Here is a 21,573-nt window from a genome sequence, read left to right as displayed (position 1 = left end):
GGATTTGTTTTAGTATTGTGTTAGGATTAATATGTATGTATGCAATCGACCAACCATGACGCAGTTTAATTAAATAAAATCTTAATATCAAAATTAACATGGAATTTTATTCATTGACTAATTTTTTTTTTTCAAAAATTACGTTCGTAAGTTTAATACGCACGATCTCAATAACGTAGCGGGGAAAATAAGTATACAGAATATTGTACATTAGTATACAGAAAAGTTCATTTAAGTTTAGTTTTACAGTGTAAAGTGCTTTAAAATAACAATCATATGAAATAGTTGACCGTAACTGAATAAAACGTTCTAAGTAATATACAGAGCGTTTTTACAGTGATGTATTGTTTTTTTCGCCTATATATGTAAGTTTATATATGCGTATGTAATCACAAAGATTTTGAATGTATTAATAGTTGGATAGAAATTTTGACTACAATCTATATAATTATGTATATTGATGTACATACTTGATACTATTTTTTATAATTACGAGAGCGTTTCTTTTCCCTCTGATTTCAAATTTCGACATTAATATCTTAGGAACGACACAATTACGTTAATAAATATTTTCACAATGAATTTAATGTACAACTTTATTCAATTTGTCAAAAGCAAAAGCAAGTGAATTTATTGATGCCCGGACTGTGCTAATCTTTTATGTAAGATATTTGTACGTATATAATTAACAAAAGTATACCAAAGTTTAGGCTCGAAAAGTGTGTAATTAAAACAAAAATCTAGAATGACCTACTTAGTTAAACAACCTCAGGTACATTGTGTTTATTTCTGAAACATTAAGGTGTAATTGTAAAGGAATGAACAAATGCACTAACTTTTCTATTTATAATTTTATATACGTCAAAAGATTTTCAAATATTGCGTTCAATTGTAAGAAAGTGGAATGAAATTTTAATCTTCCGGTTCGTATCTAGATGGCGCAAGAAAACGTAAAAGCAACGTTTGAAATTTTCGTAAAGTTTTACTATGTAAATATTTTTAATTAACGTCGAATACCTTAATGCTTCAAAATAATAAGCGAGTTATAAGAGATAAAAATAATGTTTTTTTTTTTATTAGTGCCTTGGAGTACACGATAAGACCTCGATTATTCGAATGACAATAGCAGTGATCTTGTGAAACGTTAAAAAATTATACAGTAGAGTTGAGAAAAATCGGGAAAACACGTTATATGATTATTTGTTCCTTCTACACATAATCGAGATCCTATTTTGTATTTGAAAGTAAACAATGGTATGTCATAATTTACAATTATTATAAACAATTGTAAACATGTATTGTTTTAAAGTGTAAATATATGTGAATATAAGTTGCTCGAATGGAAATCGACTTGAAATATTATTTACATTGGCTCAGTTATCGATAATACTGTATTCGCGTTTCGTTCAGTTTATTAACGAAAAGTTATTAAAAGTGTAGGAATAGCATGGAAATTTTTCTTTTCTCTTTTTCGTTTTGGTCGTTTCTCTTTTTTCTATCACTGAAAAAAAGTAATGGGTATACATATGTATTATATGTATGTACATAAGTTATCCATGCATCGAAGAAAATTCCATTTCGCGATTACATATCAAAATAATGTAATTTCTTAGATGATACTTACAACTTACTAAAATCTTTGTGCACTATAATAATGAGGACGCGGTTTTTACATGAACATTGTATTGTCTACTTACATTATACATAATTCCACACTCGTGTAAGATGATAATTTTGATATTCATTCTTTTTCACACCGAATACACGAGTAATCGAAGTCGTTTTAACCCTTATGCATCGTTTAAATAATAATTAATTACAAAGTATACACATATACTTTTCTTCTGCTAATAATTAAAATTCATATTTTGCAATATAATAAATGCATGGAAAGTAATGTAAAAATTTCAGCGGCTGTACATAGTAATTATCTGTTCTACATCATCTCTTACACTTTTGATACAGATATAGTAATTAATAATTTATAACATCGAGTCTGGTCTTTGAAAAAGCTTTACATTTAACGAATAAATTTCTTGTGCATCAGGGTTAAACTCTTTAATATACCAAGTACCATAGATTTTTCCAAAAGTGTATCGATTTTCTACATTATTAACACACCTTAGTCTATAGAAAAGGAGATGATCTTACGCTTTTCGAGGAACGTTCATTTACTTGGACGTTGAAGTATAGCAGAATCTCCATTATTCTTCATTGTTCGTTACACAGCTATTGATAGCAAAAAAAAAAGAAAAAAAAGGAATAATGAAGATTCTATTGTACCCTCGCATACAATATGTACAGTAAAAAGCAATCGGCGGTGAAATGCATCGCACTTTTAAAGTTTCAGATAATCGCACAACATCAAGATGGCGACAGATAAGGTATAGTTACAATCGAGCGTTTTCTTTACGGTAACTAGAAACAGATAGTGTACAAGAAGTGATAATCATCAATTACAGAGGCGATTGGATTAATTGGTCAGCTGATCGAGTGGATACGACGTAAGTAACTTTACAAACGAGTTGACTAGAAATCCTTCCATTCCCAACTTTCGTATCACCATCTGTTTTTTCCAGAATAACTATAAGTTTCTGGCTTGGTTTTTATCCAAATGTTCATCGAACAGGACGCGGAGAATCACCTCTATAATCCATGAGCGTTTCTTTCTTAGCACCCCTGTATTGTACAGAGGCGGAGATAAAGGAATTATCGATACAACATGTTTTTTCCTCTTTCTAAAGATCAATCGACTACGATCGATTGACTCGTAACGCTCGTAAGAACCATCGAATCCTCTCGATTCGTCTTTCAGACGTCGCGCTGAATGCAACGTGCATTGTTGCAGGGAAAATAGTCGCTGGACTTTATTGGAATCGGATCATCCGGTATTTACTATAGCACCGAGTCCATGTCTTTTTTGCTCCATCCGTTTTGCCCGCTGGACGTTCTGGACATCTGACTAGGGCTCCTGACAGGACTTCTCGCAGGATAATAGACGCAAGGACCCGGACTTGCGGGTCTCCCGCTGATTTTCAAGCTTCGTCGGGTGCTACCGTTCGGTACGTTGTTGTTCCTGATCGTACTCGATCTGTTAAGGTGATAATTTCTTATTGAATTTCTAGGTTCTAAGTTGGTCATGTTGGTGACGATCGACTCGTCGTACGTCTGGAATTCCGGGCTGTCCCTTCCTGGACCGAACAAATTCGAGCTGCAGAACAATTTCAGGAATATCCTCTTAAACTTCCTGCCGAAGATCACGTAGATGATGAAATTGATGCTGCTGTTGATCGTGACTAGAAGATTGCCGGTCTCTACCAGCCAAAGCGGTGGATCGGTGACAAACGAGGTCTCGTGAATGTTCGAGGCGAGCGGAAGGATGTTACAGATCAGAAAAACGATCACCACGCAGAGTAACATCGTCGCCAGGCCGATCTCGCGTCTTTGATGCCGGGACAGCTGTTGCAGATCTCTGTTCGCTTTTCTCACCTGAAATATCGAAGAGCATACAGGATCATTATTCTCTTGTACGCTTTCAATTTGTTACGCGATCCGCGTATTATTTCAAGGGAAGCAATAAACACGCGGGTAACGCGAGCTTATTCAAGCGATTCCAGGCGCAGTATATCTTTATCTCGAGACACACGTGTTTCCGCTTTTACATTATCTCGTTGCTTTTTCCTCGAAACGATTGTGCAGCTTCCACCGACGTGTATCGAGCAGAATTTTAGCCTGCCAACTATTTTTTACGTTCATTTTCACTGCGCCAGTGGATTTATCCGAAATACCAAACGCAAAACATATCCTTCGAATAGAACGACGAGAAATACGATTGGACGCGAGAGTAAAAAGTTGTCCTTCCTCCTTAATACCACCGTTGGCCTTTCAAAGCTAAACGTAGTAAGCGCGGTTGACGATCCACAGAAAATACTCGACGTAGTTAGATGTTTTCTCTTGAAAATTGATAAGGGTACGAAGAATTTTTGCGGATATTTCGAGTCAACTTAATACACCCGTTATTTGCATTTCATTTCGATTTTCCTGCGTTCCTTGAATCTACTCTACAGAATAAACTGTTTACAGTATCGCGAGAAAAGGGTTAAAGAGAATAAAGGAGGAAAAAGAGGAAGAAGAAAATAGAAGAGAAATAGTAGTTGAGTGACTCGCTAGGAGATGCAGTTTATTCCCAGCGGGATCGTTTTTCGCGACGATACGAAGGGAAATTCTTAGGTGGACCACGGGAGATTGTGCGAAGCTGCGCGAAGATTTATTTGGCAAAACGCCATTTAGGAAATTGGTATCTCGTCTAGGTGAGTTGGCGAAACGGCACGCATAAATTTCGTTATGTACTTCGATCGTAATAAAAGCATGTTCTGATCCTAAAGAAAAGAAAGGTATGCAGAAACCACGGTTAAGTTATCTTGCTTACCCTTTGATAGATGGCCGCGTTGAAGATCACCAGAGCGAGGAACGGAAACAGATAACAAATGAAGAAGTACATCCAGTGGACGTAAAGGGTGACATACAAGTTGCTGCTTCTTAAGTTCGCCGGACGCAGGCAGTATATTGTTACTTTGTACTTCCAGTGTGTCTCCGGGTAGACTTCTACCTCCCAAAATCTGTGGAAAGTGCGGAACAAAGGTACGTTAGAAATTTGTTCAGATATAACTCTTTTGAAAAGTTTTATAAATCGTGGGAGAAAAAATGAAATGATTGAGAACTTGATTTTTTCTTTTGCAACAACACCTAAAAGCATGGTTAATTATCAAAACTTTCATCTGGTCTATCATGTAAGAGGATTACTCACTTGGGTAAATTGTAAATAAAAGTGAATATCACGATAACCAACACAGCCAGTTGTGCTCTTCCGTACGTACAGAAGGACCTAGCTTTCAGGGGATGACACACTGCGATATACCTCTCTAACGTCACTGTTAAAGTCAGATATACAGTTGCTATTTGCGCCATACAGGACAACGGGTACAAGAATCGTACTATCTTTGGATAGATAATGAATTTGTAGTTGAACAATAGGCCGGTGTATCCGTAAATCGCTGGTAAACCGTAAATCAATACCTGAAAATGCCGATAGTTTTTCATCAATAATTTCATGACGATGAAAAAGACGACGCGATAGTTACTTCCACTTACCGAACTGATGATCAACACTGTATCGCATCTGGCGAGCCCAATTAAGAGGTAATTAATCGACGATTTCATTTGCGGCCTCGAGAGGATGATCATCGAGATCGCGTTGCCAAATATCCCGAAAATACTGACCAAGTTTATTAGAACCCCGTAGATAATGAAATCGAAGAGACCGGTCGTATTGATTTCCCCTTTGCATTCGAACCGTTTCACTAAATTCTCGTTAATCGATGAATTATCCAATAATTCACCAGCATCGTAGTAACTGGTCGCGTTAAAGGTTTCGAAGCTTGTTTCCATTATTTTAGACTACCTTCTTCTCGTCTTTCCGACGATATCGTATCGTCTTCATCAGTCTCTTCTTCTTTATCGTTTTTGTTCCGTGCTTACGTTACCATTTCTACGTATCGATCGAGAATCGTTTCCATTTAAACCGAATTCTTTGTGTTCATTGTACCTTAGAGATTCTTCAGAAAAAAAAATTGTTTAATATCCTTCGTTGTATTTCGATTCGACTCTCACTACCTTTCAACCCTGTGAGAGTCGAGCAGGAACAATTTCGGTACCATGACGTACAGAGATCTTATCGACGTTCTAAAGTGCTATCTCGTTTCCTCTGTCTCAGCTCTTTTCTTAAACGCCACCGAGTCGACTTCAATTTGCCTAATCTCGATGGAAGTTTCGAAAGCTTTCCGTACGTACATCTGCAATATATCGCGATTTCGTAGTAACTGGTAATTTCTTTCCTTCTTTGGCTTCTTTTTCTGAAAATCTGTAATTAAAAATAATTTATAATTATTATGTAAAATAATATTGCATTTCAAATAACAGTATACAATTATCTGTGTTTAACGTTTACGTTAAGTCAGGTTGCGCGCATTTAAAATATGCCGCTAGATCGATATATCGATTGCGGATCGTTCGTTCGATTATCGGTGGTGGGGAGGTTGGTGAACGCTGCGAAGTTAACAATGTGGCGCGAATTCGTGTCGGAGCCGGTCTCGTTAACCTACGCGTCTTGTAAACATAAATACGGTGAGGACAAGCGTTCGCGAATGATTTAAAGCATCCGTGGTTCAGTGATTCAGTGACTTTCGTACCGTACACACGTCGGTAACAGTTTCGGTCGTCGAAATACGAAACGTGAAAAGTGGAAAGAACTGACGACGCGCACGAACGAGGAACAGTGTTTTACGTCGAGGACATTGAAGCGTTTGCTGTTTTTTACTGTGCATCGTTCGTACCAATCGAATTAGGAAGGTGTGTCGTTTCTACAGTTCCGGTAAGTCGAAAATCTGAAAATTTTTCGCATACGATACACGTGGTGCGTACATACAGCATGTATGTGCGTAACACGTCAACTAGACAAAATGGCCGACTCAGCTTTTTTAGTTTCGAATTATAGAATTTAATAAGCGTGCATCGAACGTCGATAGGATTTACATGTACGTTTTGACGAGCGTAATATCGAGGCGAAATTAATTATTGGAAACGTGTTGGCGAATCGAAAAGATGTTAATTCTATCGGACAATTTGCTTCGTCTGCCGTTCTCGTCGTTTCGTGCATTGATTGGCATGTTTCAACCTGTCGTTAATTTGCCCTTTCCCTAATTTCCGCGTCATCGGTTTTCTACTCGTGAGCAAACCGTGATTTCTATGTGTGTCTACGTAACCGTGTGATTCCACGTATCGATGCTGCCTTTGTTTTCGATCGACGCTGTCAAGCGCCATTTAAATTCGAACAACGTAGATCGAGATTCAGTTTAGGTAACTTATACGTGAAAAAAGTTGAACGATCGAGACACCTTTCTCTGTCGATATTTGTCAAGTCACGTGAGATTTAGAAACTTGCCGCGTTATTGGCACTCTGATCAAAATGAATCGACGAATCGTAAAGCTTTTATCACCGTAATGTTCTTTGCACGATATAGGAAAATTCTCTTGAAATATAATGTCACTTTTTCCGCTCGGAAGGAAAACCCATAAACCAGATTATACCATCGAGCGTATTTGCCACTGGAAAAAAAAAACAATACGTTTCATGTTCGATCATAGAGTAGGGAAGAACAAAAGGAAAACGAGAAAAGTTTTTAAAGCAGGAAGGTTTCGAAATCACCTAGGAAATTTAACTTTGTCACATTTTTCTCACGAGCGCGACGCATGAACGAAAGTTTCATTGGCAGCATTTACGTTCCCAATTAAACTTTTCGCGAAGCAGCTGTGCGTCGCTGTTAAGTTTCGTTCCAGCGAACTTCCTGTTTCCCGTCCTACGGATAAATTGTCTGTAATAGCCGAGTATCGTTTAAATGTTTTTACTCGTAATTCAGACGTTTTCGTTAATTTCTATAGCTCCTTACTGTTCACTGTCGAACCTGTTTTCGGGAACTTCCCTTATCCGAACGCTTTGCAGTTCGAAACTTTCTTATCTCTGGCCAATGTTTACGTCCTACACGATTCGGGAAACGTTGTAATCCGGTCAAGCAAAGTCGCAGACGAAGACGAAGAGTTAAGAGAACAGTAGCTACGGTTCAGAAACGGTTACTTAGCGTAGAGATTTCCAAAGATCTTTTCCAAGTTAATACATTTCTCCTGTAAAGACGTTGAAAGTGGTCTTTTGGAAGAGGATCCTCTGAAAAATCTGCTTTTATCCGTAAGATCGCTCGCTTATTCCAGCGGGCAAAAAGTTGAAAGAAGTCTGTTACTTCTGGACTGTTTCGCTAGGATATAGATACACACGGTATAAAAAAAGTAGCGCTAGCAAACGAAAAAGAGCACGTTAATTTACGAACGGGCGTAATAAGGTGGGTGTAGTCGCTAACCCACTCAGATTAGCTTTTTCCCAATATCAACATTCCTTACGCCGATAACGAGTCAAATGTAGGGTCTTCCGTACCCGAAAACGATGATTGGCATGAGTGGATAGTTTATCCAAACCCGCCGTTTATCCAAAACTTGGAGGGTGGTGGCTGCTGGGGATTGGATTTATTTTTTAGCGCAATTTGCGCCCTTTAACACCCCCGGTTCAAGCAAAAGCTTGGGAACGGCAGAGCGGGTTATGAATCCCGCAAGGCTCACTTTTCGACAATAACATTTAATTTACGAGTTGTTAGACTATTTGTCCTTTAGATCCCCTCCCACCCCTGGTTACGTTCCGTTACGAATTAGCGAAGAAATTTATTTTTATAATAATCGTAGCTCGTTTATCTTAAGCTTAACTGCGCTTACTCACGCAAAACTGTTGCTGACTCGGTGAAATTGAATTATGTAGCGAGATTTTCACGATTAAACATGTGCAAACTAATCCGCGAATCGGCTCTCGAAATTGGTGAATACCTCGAATATCTCGATCGATTGTTAGAGACGCGAAAACAATACGTTACATGCCAGAAAAGAAACAAGTTTTCTTCGATGTCACCTTCGGAGGGACTGTTAAATGGTATCGTTGCACCCACGGGTGTTTCCGCAAGACATAGTTTGATACAAAGTGGAAAGTTGTTCGCTACGTGTACAACAAATATCTCTACTTTTCAAACTCTTTGGGTTGAAACTCATTTATCTCTAGGGTGATCCCGAGGGCAGCTCTCTCCGTAAGAGGGTCTAAAAGAGGGCATCGAATTTTCGGGAGAATAAAGAAAGCAATAAAATTCTAATGAAAATAGAAATTTGAAATTACGATTCGACCGCGTTACAAATGCAATTTAGATGTTTAACGTTCGAATTATAAGCTACACCGCAAATATAATTGGATATTATTAGCGAAAGGGGTTAATGGGGTTAAAGGAGTATAGGATATCGTCGGTACGCATACCGTGTTAACGCGAGAACAAGATTTACCAGTATTACGTAGAAGTCATCTTCTATAAATATTCGTTAGACGTAGTCTCACCTTCGAAGTGGCCAAAGAATAGCCACGAAGATGATCGTCATTATCGCGTAAAGAGTTGCCAGAGTTGCAGAAATTTTTCGTGGAATATCTGGTTAAATTCGAATCGGGTACTGGTACTACGTTGTCGTCGCGAACACGGTGCATTAAACAGGCCACGGTAACGATGATTAAGACTAACGACTGCGTACAATGTTGCTTGAATTAGAGGTTTAATGATAATGACCCGTTACCTCGGTTTCGTACATGAGAAAACTTCGATATGTGTTTATCAGCGAATCAGTATGCATCAGAATACTGAAACGAATCAATTTCACGTTACTTATATTATTAGCCAACCCGTATTTAAGATTGAAAATCTTGAGAAGGGGGCTGTAGCATTTAGACTTTGTCACTTTTATACAGAGTAAACGGTAAGAGTTATCGAAAAAATTCTTGCGCTATTGTGTTTAATGGGTCAAAATCTCAACGAATTGAGAATTCTTTTTTCTTCTTTTTTTGCCACTTCCGGTTTGACCAGAAATGGCCGAAAAAGGGTTGGCTCCAGAGCGAATCTCGCTCTAATTCACTTTAGTTTGTTAGAAAAGTATTATCTAACGGAGCAGGAAACAAAAGTAAGAGAAAGTTTCAGGAGTGCTACCTTAGTTTACCGCGAGAAAAACGTAATTGTTAAGAAAAGTTCAGGATTGTTGCGTGTAGTAAGTTGAAGCGTAGGCGCGATAACCTCGATGCAATAACGAGATCGATAATTTGAACCGGGACGGCGAACCGAGGCTGTTATCGTGATTAATGAATGAGTTATAATTACGGGAAGGAGACTAATAAAGTCGTTAAGACATTGGCCGCTTTAAATTATCGTTCTTACGTCTGTTGGTGCGTTAACTCTGATATCTCTCAGCGTAAGCAATCGAGAATTTCATCGATTTTTAGTTTCATACACGAGAATTTACTGCCCTATTAATATGATTACATCGCGAGAACGATAATTTCACAGGGCAGTTGGAATTTTATTCGGTTATCGTGAAATAATATTTATCAAAACGATAGCGACATCAATTTTAAGTGCTGTCCCTTGTGGTCTATTTAGAAAGAAATTTTTCCCCTTTTCTCCTTTTTTATTAAGTCCCTTGGGAAAATAATTCATCGTTAAGAGGTCTTGAAAATCGATACCATTCATACAGGGTGTCTTTGAAAGTGTTGCTTTCTTTCCCGATCTGTAGCTTCCTTTATTTTCGATATAAACGATTGAAAATAAATCGTAAACGAGAGAAACGATAACGAATGATTAGCATCGTGTGACAGGAAAGAGTAAAGTGAAATGTTCGATAATTAGAATTCTGTTTCAGTCTATAAATTTCAATGGCGATTCTGTATCTCTGTACCGTCACGAAACAATCTTCGATAAATTGGATCCGCGTGACAGCTCTTTAATGAATTACGGTTACGCGACCTTGTTGCTTGATGAGTTTTATCATTTAGCTGATTGGTATGGAAGCTCAAAGAGATTATTGACTTTTAAAACAGTTATACCGCAATGAAATATAACCGTGATAAAAGCGATTCCGTTGGATTTTGCATTGGAAGATGGTTAAACGAATATTCCTGCAGGGTGAAACTGTTCGAAAGAGCCACCTTTCTCAATAATACAGTGGGGTGATCAAATTATTAGAGCCACGGTATGAAAAATGAGTTTTTCGTGTTTTTGTAGAAATAGAACCACAATTTTAAGGGTTTTACATTTAATGACTTTTAATCAATAATCCTCCATTAATAATGTACAAAAAAAATACTTATAAAAATAAACAAGTACATTTAAAAGATTATATTTACATATGTAAATATTTGTTGCAATTACTGCCTCAATTTATTTCGTTATACTTTCGATGCATTTTAAACGATTCATTTTGATTGACATTTATTACTAATAATAAATATCTCCACAAATTTTCGATGATGTTGAAGATAATTTTTACAAGCATCAATGCACCATAAAAAAAAATAACAAAAACACCGTTTAACTCGATTTTCATTTAAGAATTAATGATATTTATGTAAAATCAATTTATACGAGTGGCTCGAATAATTTGATCACCCACTGTAAATGTCTCCCCGAGATTTTCCCCCTGAAAATGTAGCCCGACAGTTTCATAGAATCGTGATAAGATATTACTATTTGAATATACGCTTTATATATTTCGACGATAATAATTTAACACGGTGCATGAAACAAAAGGAGCCCATTGAATGGACTTTGATAAATCGGTGGCTCGGTGTCGAGGCTAGTGGTCTGGTTGCTCTTGCAAAGTGGAACAGCCAGGAAATGAGACGATATTACTGTCACTTAGAAGTAATAACCTTCAAGTGTGAACAACATCTGGTACGCCTTCTCTCTTTTACTCGCTTTACACGAAATCCCATGGTTCTTTCAGTATTTTTATTTCAATCAAACTGGGTGAAAAGCTGAGGATATAAGAAACATCTATCGAATTAAAAAGGTTAAGGTTGCCTGGCTGGCATTTGCGGCACGGTTGTTGGCCCGATAGAAACAGATGGTTTCGAATTGAGGATTCTTGGTCGCGTCATTGTCGAAAATATAGTTAAGACTCATGTAACGAGAAACACGAGGGAGCCAGCTGCTGTGTCGTGTCGTGTCGTGTCGTTCGGCTTCATTGCCCCACGGAAAGTGGAGTAACCCAGCCACCAGATGAGAATACGATAAGTGGTAACAGTCGTTTAAGATCAGACGGCGCGTCTCTGCTGCACCTTTCGTCCTCTCCTAACTGATATCAAGAAAAATAAATCATCTACATCTGCTTATTGCTTCCTTGATGGTATTCCAAGGAAACTCGACCAATTGAATATCAAATTAGATGAAAATATTCCTGCTTCTGTTCTTTTCTATGACGTACGAATGCGGGTGGAAACGTTCCGCGTTTCTTTAACATTTTCTGACGTACCAAATAGTGAAACTTCTGAAAATTTTTTATGACTCACAAACGCGTGTATTTAGATCAATTAGAATTCTTTATTTACGAAAACAAATTCGCGTGAAAGCACTATAAGTTCTATAAATTATACCGTGACGTACGAACGCTTGTTGTTGAATTCAGTAGGATGTTCTTTTATATTTCACGAACGGGCGTTATTTAGTTTAGTAGAATCATTTCGTGACGTACGAATTCGCGTGAAAACATTTCGCGTTCAATAAATTCTTTCCTGACATACGAACACGAGTGAAAACGTTTGATTTTTTAAACATTTTTTTTTTTTATAGAAAGTAACTTAATATCAGCATTCTATTTTGCTTTTATTTCATTGATCGTTTGATTGCTATTTGGTGTATGTATTCGGATGTATTGTTTCTGGAAACGGTGATCGAACATCGTTTTATTTTTCAAACGATCCGAACGCAACCGTGCGTGCGAAAATGGCCCGATGGGTTGTGGATTATTTTCGGTACAACGCGATCCTTGTATTCCGCAAAAAGATTTTTCATACACTGGTGGAATTAATTCTGGACACTTAAATTTCGCATTTATTCAAATTATTTAATATATAATCATTGTTTTTTAATTTTAGAGCGTCGCTTATATAAAAGAATCAGTAAAAAGACCATTTACAGCCATACTTTTAATATACAGTAAAAATTACAATTTCAACACATCAAAGGAGGTAGAAAAAAATTCATATTTCGTTGGATATCCTTTCATCCTGTGATTGGCTATTTCACATCATGCGAGGTTTCGTGTTGCCAGGCGTAAAAACAAAAATAACCCAGTTTAGATATTTTTTAATTAAAATTTTCAAACATTCACAAACCAAATCGTGTGAAAATGTTAAGTATAAACATTGTAGATTACAATAAAAATATTACTGTATCAATTTATCATAGCAGAATATACATTTTCTGCACAAATATGAAATAAAGAATATTTTTATTCAGAGTGTCCGGAATTAATTCCACCAGTGTGTCTTAAAGGTCACTCTGCTTATAAACACGGTATGTTACGCCTTGTTTTGTATCATTTCATCAAAATCTTCACACTTCATAAAATCTTTTCAACGCGTGGGCGTTTCGTATAACGTGCGTGGGAGAATTACTAATTTCTACGTTGAACTTAGTATTTAATAAAATAGACGAAGTAAAAGGTAAAGTTTCAGAATTTCTAGCGTTAAAATTAAGAAGAAAGGTAAAAGCATCGTCGTTAAGCGGTGAACAATTCTCGAAACGAGGAATCTGATTTTCACTTAAACCAACATGTAAAACGTCCTCCCAATGGTGTTACATTTGTTTTCCGTTGTAAATAAGACGAGACTCGAGTCAGAGGAATAAACGGGCGACAACGTTGGAACATTCCGAAAGCCTATCGTCGGGCCGGTAAAATGGTCAGCTGTTGCTTTTGTTAGTGCCAACCCTCTAAAAATACGTGTAAGATTCGTAGTTCGACTCTTCTTGTCGTTCGAACGGTGAGTCAACTCTATAGGGACTCCTTGTCTAATTTTAACGCGAAATACTGTCCACGCGAAAGCACCACGTCGAGGAATCGTCGACGGCCTTGACGGTTGTGAAATTTGGACAGTGGCAACGTCTGTTAACTCGATCTCCGACCCGTTTAGAAAATTCGTCGATCACCTTCGATACACATTCGTAAACAACTGTACAATCGTGGAATATTCGTTGGAACGAGGAAAAATATATTAACCTCGTCGATCGTCGACGATAGAAACACGCTGTGAATGAAATTAATTAATCAAATTTCAATTTACCTAAAGTTCGAACTGGCGATCTAATTTCTACGGAGGACCTATTGCGAGAGAAAGAGTTTTTGGAGAACAACCAAGCGAATAGACACGAACGACGTTTGTCGAAAAGTTCGACAGATTTAAGTATGCATGAAGAATGTTTGGTACTGAAAAGAAGGGATCGAGTGTCTGAAAGTGAATAATGTCTTATCGATGAACGTGACTGCGCGATATTCTCTGATGAATGCATAGTTTAAACACGGAGAAAGATGGAATGCAAGGGTGAAGGACAGGCATGCAAGTCACTGAGGATTCAGGGAGTTGTTGAAACAACATTGCCAGCAGTTGGGAGATATTGCAAGATTAATCGTGGCAATATCATGGAACAGCTTAAAAACGATAATTACGCTGTTCTAATTAACTCTCGAACGGGGAATGTTGGGTTATTCCACAGCAATTTGCTTTGTTCCCCTTTCGTTCCTAATTGTTCTTGATAAAATAGCATATTCTGAATCGTGAAAAAATTTCGTGATAGCAATCTTCTTCGAGCACTAGTTGCTTTTTTTCCCTCCAAGTTCTAACGATGAAAACTTCGGATAAATTGGTGAGGGATTTCAGCGAGAGTTTCGCATCAAACGACGCGGTGTTTTTAGTTCGCCTCCGCATTTGCTTCATTTTTCCTCGCAAAGACCAGGCATCAGTTACAAGGAGGATGGTTTAACTTGTTGGCTATATGTGTAGACGTGGATTTGACCGTACTTAAAATGGTCCCTTGGCTCTCGCGTTGTCCTGATTGTTCCTTCAGGAGCTGACACGTCAAGTCAGTAGGTTTTTCAGAAAGATTATACCACGACAAAAAATGATTTGGTTGAACGGCTTGGATCAAGCATGCTTATTTATCTGGTTAAGCTTCGCCGTTATCGTCTGCTCCTGGATTTTCCTAAGGGTCTTCTATCGTCCTCCTTGTCTTTGATTAGAGGGATGGAAAGCAAAGTTTATTATTAGAAGGGACGTCAAAAAACACGCGTATCTCTTTCGTTTACCCTAATCCTCTGTAACTACAGTGGGTGATCAATTGTAATTTTTATTGTATATTAAAAGTATGGCTGTGAATGGTCTTTTTACTGATTCTTTTATATAAGCAACGCCCTAAAATTAGAAAACAATGATTAGAATATAAAATATAAATGATTATATATTAAATAATTTGGATAAATTTTTAAGTAAAAAGTGTCCAGAATTAATTCTGCTTATCTACTTGCTTCTCCCATTACGCTTAATGGTAAAACAATGGATGAAAGATAATGATCCCTTCTCTTATTTCGGTTTTGATTACCTTTGTGTAAAAGGTTTTTACCTGTAACTTTGATATCTATTGCGTCGTGATAAAGGTAGGAGGAAGGTTTTTTCCGATTCAGTAGAATCTGATTATCTGGGTTAATTGTTGTTATAATTACATTGCCGTCAGAAAGCTTTTTGAAAATTTACGTAAATTCGAGAAACATTGTGCAATTTCTTCACTGCGATCGTAATGGTCGAAATGTTCCGCGTTTATGAGAATTCACGTCGAAATTCGACGAGGAAGGGATGTTCCCCCGCGTTATTCGTTTCTGCTCTCGAAGCAAAGAGGATAAAGAAAATTGCTCGGCACAAAGTGTCGCGTAAATATTTGTAACTGGTGCGTGTGGGATTTGGGCGCAGCAGAAACCGATGAAAACGAGCCGGGGTTGAAACTTTATTATCCAACAGTTTTCTCGCCTCCAGAGATCGTTTGTTGCAATGGTGCGCCACAAAAATGCATCGCTTATGCAAACGAAATCGTTGATGCGCTCTCGAAAACGACAGATCCGACACCGTTATTCCAGCGAGAATTGTTAACCGGTCGTTTTTCATTCGCGAGTAATTAACGAACAAGCTAAATCGTATGTAACGGACGACTAATCGAGGACGTGGTTATATCGAACATCGGAATAATTAAACGTCGCTGCGAATTAGATTGTGCCGTTGGTATTGCTTCAATTGGAAAACGTTATAACTAGTCGTAGGAACGGCTGTTTCTACTTTGACTTGAAATTTATGGTTGCCTTCGATAGCAAAGAAAACACGTGGCAATAAATATGGTAGGTGCTGGTCCGAAAAACCAGCTATCGGGTGTCGTGGGACTGATTGTTTATAGAGATATAAAGTTTCCGAACGACAAGTAACTCGTCGTTGCAACCCTCGAAAAAGCTAGGAACATTATTCCCAACTGGACAAGAAATAGTGAAGGGTAGGCGACACCCTCTGGGAACAGAATATAACCCGGAACCGTAAAGGAATAAAAGATCTCCCATATTAATCATGTTTTAATCCCTCCATGTATATGCAGCACTTATAAACGGTTGTCAACCGTCGAACAAGAATAATTAACTTGGCGATATTCGATGCCCCTTAATGTATAGTAATTAAACAATGATAGAGCCGGCTGGGCTGTCCGACATCGGTCGACAAGACTTTGTATTCGGTATGCATAGCATAACGAAGCGTTTCAAGCATGAGGAAGATAAGAGCGAACGTTATCGGTGAATGGAAGGGAATCAAGGTGTAGTTAACAACCAGTTCGACTAGGATTTTCCTGAGATTTTTCAGTTGAAATGCTGGAAAATCTTATCTGAATAATCGCCCATTTGTTTTGCAATTAATTAGTCCAAGTAATCAAGGTAGATGAGGATAAATTAAAAAAGAAAAGAAAAATATTTAAGTTTCACAAATGTATCCAAAGATAAAGCACACCTGAAGGTTGATTATTCGAAATAGATTGTCTTAATTCTCTGTCATTAGTTACAAATGGCTGCTATTTGAAATGGAGCGATTTTCCAGCTCGTTGAACATAAAGGGTTTCGCCATCGTCAAACCTTAATTGCATCGGAGAGTTTCAGACTGGTTTCTGGGTTCATTGAAATCACAACGAAACACTGATTCACATTTACCCTGTTTCTCCTTTAAACCACAGAATTCAATCGTACAAATAGAAAGGTAAATATCAAACGTTCGATGAATAATAATTAATTTATCTTGATGAGAAATAATTTCACGTCGGGTTCCATCGAATTAGGCCAGCTGTAAGTATGTATTCCATTCGAATGACGTTATATTTTAGTCGCGCGAGCAACGGGTGCAATTTATTCCTTTGTCAAAGCTCTTGTTCGTGACAGGGTTCATCAGTCTTTTCGAAAGTTCTCGGCACAGACGCGAATCGTTCGCCATTTTTCCTACTTGAACCTTTCTCCCCTTTCCTCCATCACGATGTCGTAAAACAAATGTAAATATTACCGAATGAAGACGCTTGGAATGTTGAAAGAAAAGGTCAGGGGTAGATATTTCGATAAAGAACGAAAATTCCTTTTTTATCTCGTCGCGTCGGCACAAATTGTTCTCCATTTGACGAATGTTCGGCTATTTGTGAGGTTTCTCCAAAGTAAAGCACGCTTTTTGTTATATTTTATTCAGTGTGCAAAATGAGAAAAAATGAATCTCACCCTTTGAAGGTTGTTTCCCTCGTTCGAGAAGTGGACGATGAAAAGTGTTTTATAAACTGGTTGATTCATCGGAAAGCCGATCATCGATTATCGCGTATTCTCTTCCTGAAACGACATTAATCTTTTCGAGGCGGTAAACTGGGAAATCTCAGCCATAAATCGCGAGTTTAGTAACGTTACGTCTATGTACACAACGATGTGGCACCGCCTTTATCACGTTTTATTTTCTTTCCTGTCTCATTATTGAAATCGGCTCTGCCCACTCACTCGTTATTGTAACAAACGAAACATGTACAGAGTTTCTCAATAAATTGTCAATGTAATTATTGTAATGACCCTGGGAATCATAGCGATCCACTGTTGCGTCGAACAAGGATCGCTCTAATCACTGTGTTTCTATAATTTAGTAGTTTAACACTAGATCTACGGAACCCGTCAATTTGATGGGTTTTCAATTGAAGACGACAGTATATAAAAATCTATAGATTTTAAATAAATAATTTACAAAGAAATTGCGTTTTAATATACCCGTCAAAAAGACGGATATCAGTAAAAAAAGGTATATAATCAATGTTCGTAAATCTAGTGTTAATGAAGTAATCAATTCACCGACGCTTACTTTGATCTATCAAAACGAAATTTAATACGAGCCGTTTCGATTTCCACTATATTTGCTTTGATTATTGCATAATTCCGAAACTTCAAATTGAAACGCCCAATTCAACGATCTGTTCTATATGAACGATTGAAATCTGACTATATCGTAACATTAATCTCACGGTAATTGCGAAGGTATCTCCAAATATGGCTGATTAATTATCGATGCAACGTACATTAAACATCGCAACTGTAGAACTATCCTACCATATTCTACTTTCAAGTGATATCATTGATGTTTCAATTTAATTTCCCCAAGATTATTAATAACTCCGGGTAATATTAATTTCACGAGTTAGCAAGTGGAAAGTTCAAATTGCAAAATGAAATGATTGTATTTCTGAATAATTGAAATTGCAGCGTATCGCACTGTGTGGATCCGTTTTCACCGCACCGTTTAACGCGTTAATAACGCGGTCCATCTCTACTGGAATTATCTTAATTAATTAACCAAACAACTTTTTATTTTTAGTCTGTTTCCTCGTCGGGTGATATAAATAGAAAACAAAGAAACTTTTTTTTTACACTCACCTGTGCAAACAGTGACGCGTTAACCCGCATTTCCAGGTACGTGTGTCCGCGTATCGTGAAACCATGACATAATTACTTGACACTCGTGCTGACTAATATTCGCAATTAACTCGCGAGAATATACGTAAAAGGAGTCACAATGGTAAATCGTACGATCTTCTATCAATTGTTTGTGTTGTATATCGATTTGCAGAATATTCTTAATCACCGTATCTCACTTATATGGAATTGTTTCTAATTTAACCTTTCGCATCACAGATTTGTAGTAAAGTTTCTCCGTTAATCTTCATGGATACCGAAAATGGGGAAGTCCTTTTGATTTGAACCGAACGAATAAGCTTTTCCGTTTAATCCTTCTCGTTGGCTATTGGTCAGAACTTTTCGAAAACTACCCACATTTTTCCTCTTCAATGAAAATCCACTTCTGTTACGATTTCGATTACAGAGATAACACAGCACGGTTTTTCTTCGATCCTCGTTATAAATATTTCACTTATTCAATTTAACTGAGAAGCTTTCACTCTTAATCCTTCATGATTGCTGGTCTCGAAGGAGATCGATCGTTTCAATTTTTCTAACGTTTTCATTATAAATATCGAACGTTCGTCTTTTCAGCTTTCGTTCAATTTTCGGATAAATTTAACGTTGCAATGCTTTATCTTAATCCTTTGTTCGTTGACGGTTGCAAACCTATTTCTTTTTCGCTCCTCTTCGGATTACTGGATCGACGTAACGATTTTCCACGGATCTTCGCAATAAGTATTTAAGTCAGTCAATTTATCACGGACGCTGAACGAATCTTCCTTGATCCTTTTCAATATCTTTAATTCTCCATCGGAGTCACGTATCCTTTTCGCTCTAACAGACAAATAGTAACCTTTCCTCTTACTTTCCTTAGTTGTTTCGATACAAATTACTAAGGGACCAAGCAGTTTTCTCTGTAGGGTCTAATTGGCCCGAAAGTCGATTACCATTTGACGTTTGATGTCTATGCCTTCTTGCAAAAAGAAAAGCAGCAAATCCAAACGAGATTTTTATTCAAATATCACGGTAATTTCATAGAGTCAATCACGATCAAATTAATCTATAGGGTGCGATCTTTTTATGTCACTTCCAGCCGGGATCGATTTCCTCCGGTGAATATCGAGATAATCGAGTCTATGGATGGGAATCGTCCGACAAGAAAATCCTCGCCACTGATTTTTCGATCCCTGGATTTCTTCGTCTTTTGTGTTTTGAATTCCTTCGTCTTCCTCTTCGTTTCCTCTTGACACGCTCCTTCTTCCAATTAATCGTACGCGGATCTGGAAAATGGATGCTCTAGTAATTATTGCAATTATACAGGTTATCGTCGATAACATCGTTTTCTCGAGAAAAATTAATATTGTTAGAATGCGATACGATGTCGCAAGTGTATTTATGCCCGAGGAGTCCGGATAAACCAGTTGGAAATGTCTCTTCGAAAGGTGAAAGGAAGGCTTACAATTTTTTTTTTACTTTTTATTCGTGATTTTTTACGTGATTTATACGTGTTTAAGGATATCTGAGCGTTGTGTTTACAGGAAAAATTCTGCTTTTATTTTGTGCATTGTATATTTATCTGGGTCGTGTCATAAAATATTGTGGGAAGTTGTATTAACATATTAATTGCCAGAATTAAAATGGACGTACACGGTGGAGTGCATCACCGTGTCGCTTACTAAAAATGTGATAAACGATACAGTAGGTGATCAAATTCAAAATTATTCTTTGTTTTACATCAACTTTTTAACGAGATAAAATAGAAAGCAGTGTAATCGACCGTCACTTTTCATCGCAGCGAAGTGAAGCTTGAAAATGATTTCGCGCGAATAGAACTACTTCTCCCTAATTAGCTCGCTCAACCCTTTCGCTTCTTCTCGAATCGAGCTGTTAATGAAAATCGCGGAACCATCGGTAGATCAACGCGTGCGATGCTTATTTATTTGCCGTCGCAACGAGAATACGAGCTCCTTTGATCGAGATAAAATCATATTCGATACATTCTGCGAGCTTTTGTTAAAAGAGTTTAAAGTGTAAAGATCTCTTGTAATTTTTACATTAGAATGCGGACCGAAAGAATCGAAGAAAATTATAAATGCCAGAGTAAATTTGATTTTCAACGAAATGGGAAATTTTAATTGGAAAAGGGAAGGAAGAAACGTGAGAACTTTTCGAAAGAAATGTAATCTAGCGAAAGGAACGTGACATTTTTTACTCGAATGTAAATCAGATGAAAAAAATTTTAATTAAAGAAACAGAGATAGATGATAATCCTAAGAAGGTGTGATTTAGCGAAGGGTACTGGTAATATTCTTGAAACGATAATCCATCTTTTTCAAAGGTGTTTCTGTTACCTTTTTTTGATCTTTTTACATGAAAAATATTTGCATCGCACCTTTCTTTTTCTCTTCAAACTTTCTCCCCAATTTCCTCAATTTCCCAGACGCACGGCAATATTCCTAAACGGCACGTTGCACTTTTCCAACTTTTTCTCAAGGTTCTTCCCGAGAACAACTCGCAACAATTTGAAAAAACTTCCACCCGACGATCCTTTTATCCCGTCGCCGCGTCGAATCCATATTTTATCCACACTTTTTGTCCCATTAAACACCAGGAACCGGACACTTTTAGATTTCCCTTTCTAAAATATGCGCTCGATATCGTTTGGCTCCGAATGTTCTTTCAACATTTAACACCCGAACAGTTTCTTTCTTTTCTTTTTTTTCAGTTCAAGAGGGAATAAAAATACGCTGAACCGATTCCGCGCGAGTTTGATTTAAAGCGTGCTTTAATTACTCGATCGATCTTTTCGATACGCGTTAAGGGGATCATTTAACTCTTTCTGTCGATCCTGATCCCTTTTTTTTTCCCTCTTTCAAGAGCGTAAAGTTGATACGCGTGCTCGGAGCGCTTGCAGCGCACTGAGTGTTTCGCGAGCAAAATCATCCGAGTACAAGAGCATTCGGTGAGGAGCGACGAGTGACCCTGGCAGTGGGTGCCGCCTGCGCGGTTCCTCCTCTCTCTTTCTCCCTCTATTTTTCTCCCTCTCTTTCTCTGTTTTTCTTCAACATT

The 21,573-nt window shown here is 37.6% G+C and overlaps 2 protein-coding genes across 3 annotated transcripts in view; one reads left to right on the top strand and one right to left on the bottom strand.

Moving 5' to 3' along the window:
* Positions 1-206: 206 nt before the first annotated feature.
* Positions 207-21,444, bottom strand: LOC114871337 (FMRFamide receptor). 2 transcript variants are annotated; one of them, XM_029177103.2, is made up of 7 exons: positions 20,897-21,444; positions 18,481-19,784; positions 17,293-17,397; positions 5,152-5,920; positions 4,808-5,076; positions 4,430-4,619; positions 207-3,489 (listed from the first exon to the last, which is right to left on the bottom strand). In XM_029177103.2, the coding sequence occupies exons 4-7, from the start codon at positions 5,446-5,448 to the stop codon at positions 2,896-2,898; spliced, it is 1,350 nt and encodes a 449-aa protein (XP_029032936.1). In that variant the 5' UTR covers positions 5,449-5,920; positions 17,293-17,397; positions 18,481-19,784; positions 20,897-21,444; the 3' UTR covers positions 207-2,895. The 2 variants fall into 2 exon arrangements, with proteins under 2 accessions (XP_029032936.1, XP_029032935.1); XM_029177102.2 differs by lacking the exon at positions 17,293-17,397.
* The window catches only part of LOC114871334, a 43,858-nt gene continuing 28,592 nt past the window's right edge, over positions 6,308-21,573 (top strand). Inside the window, exon 1 of the mRNA XM_046288219.1 lies at positions 6,308-6,430. The gene's annotated coding sequence lies outside the window, so the exon portion shown is untranslated. The remainder of the gene's footprint in view (positions 6,431-21,573) is intronic.

Source organism: Osmia bicornis, chromosome 12 (genome assembly GCF_907164935.1).
Source record: "Osmia bicornis bicornis chromosome 12, iOsmBic2.1, whole genome shotgun sequence".
In the NCBI taxonomy this organism is placed as follows: domain Eukaryota; kingdom Metazoa; phylum Arthropoda; class Insecta; order Hymenoptera; family Megachilidae; genus Osmia; species Osmia bicornis.
This window is presented reverse-complemented; position numbering and strand designations above follow the sequence as displayed.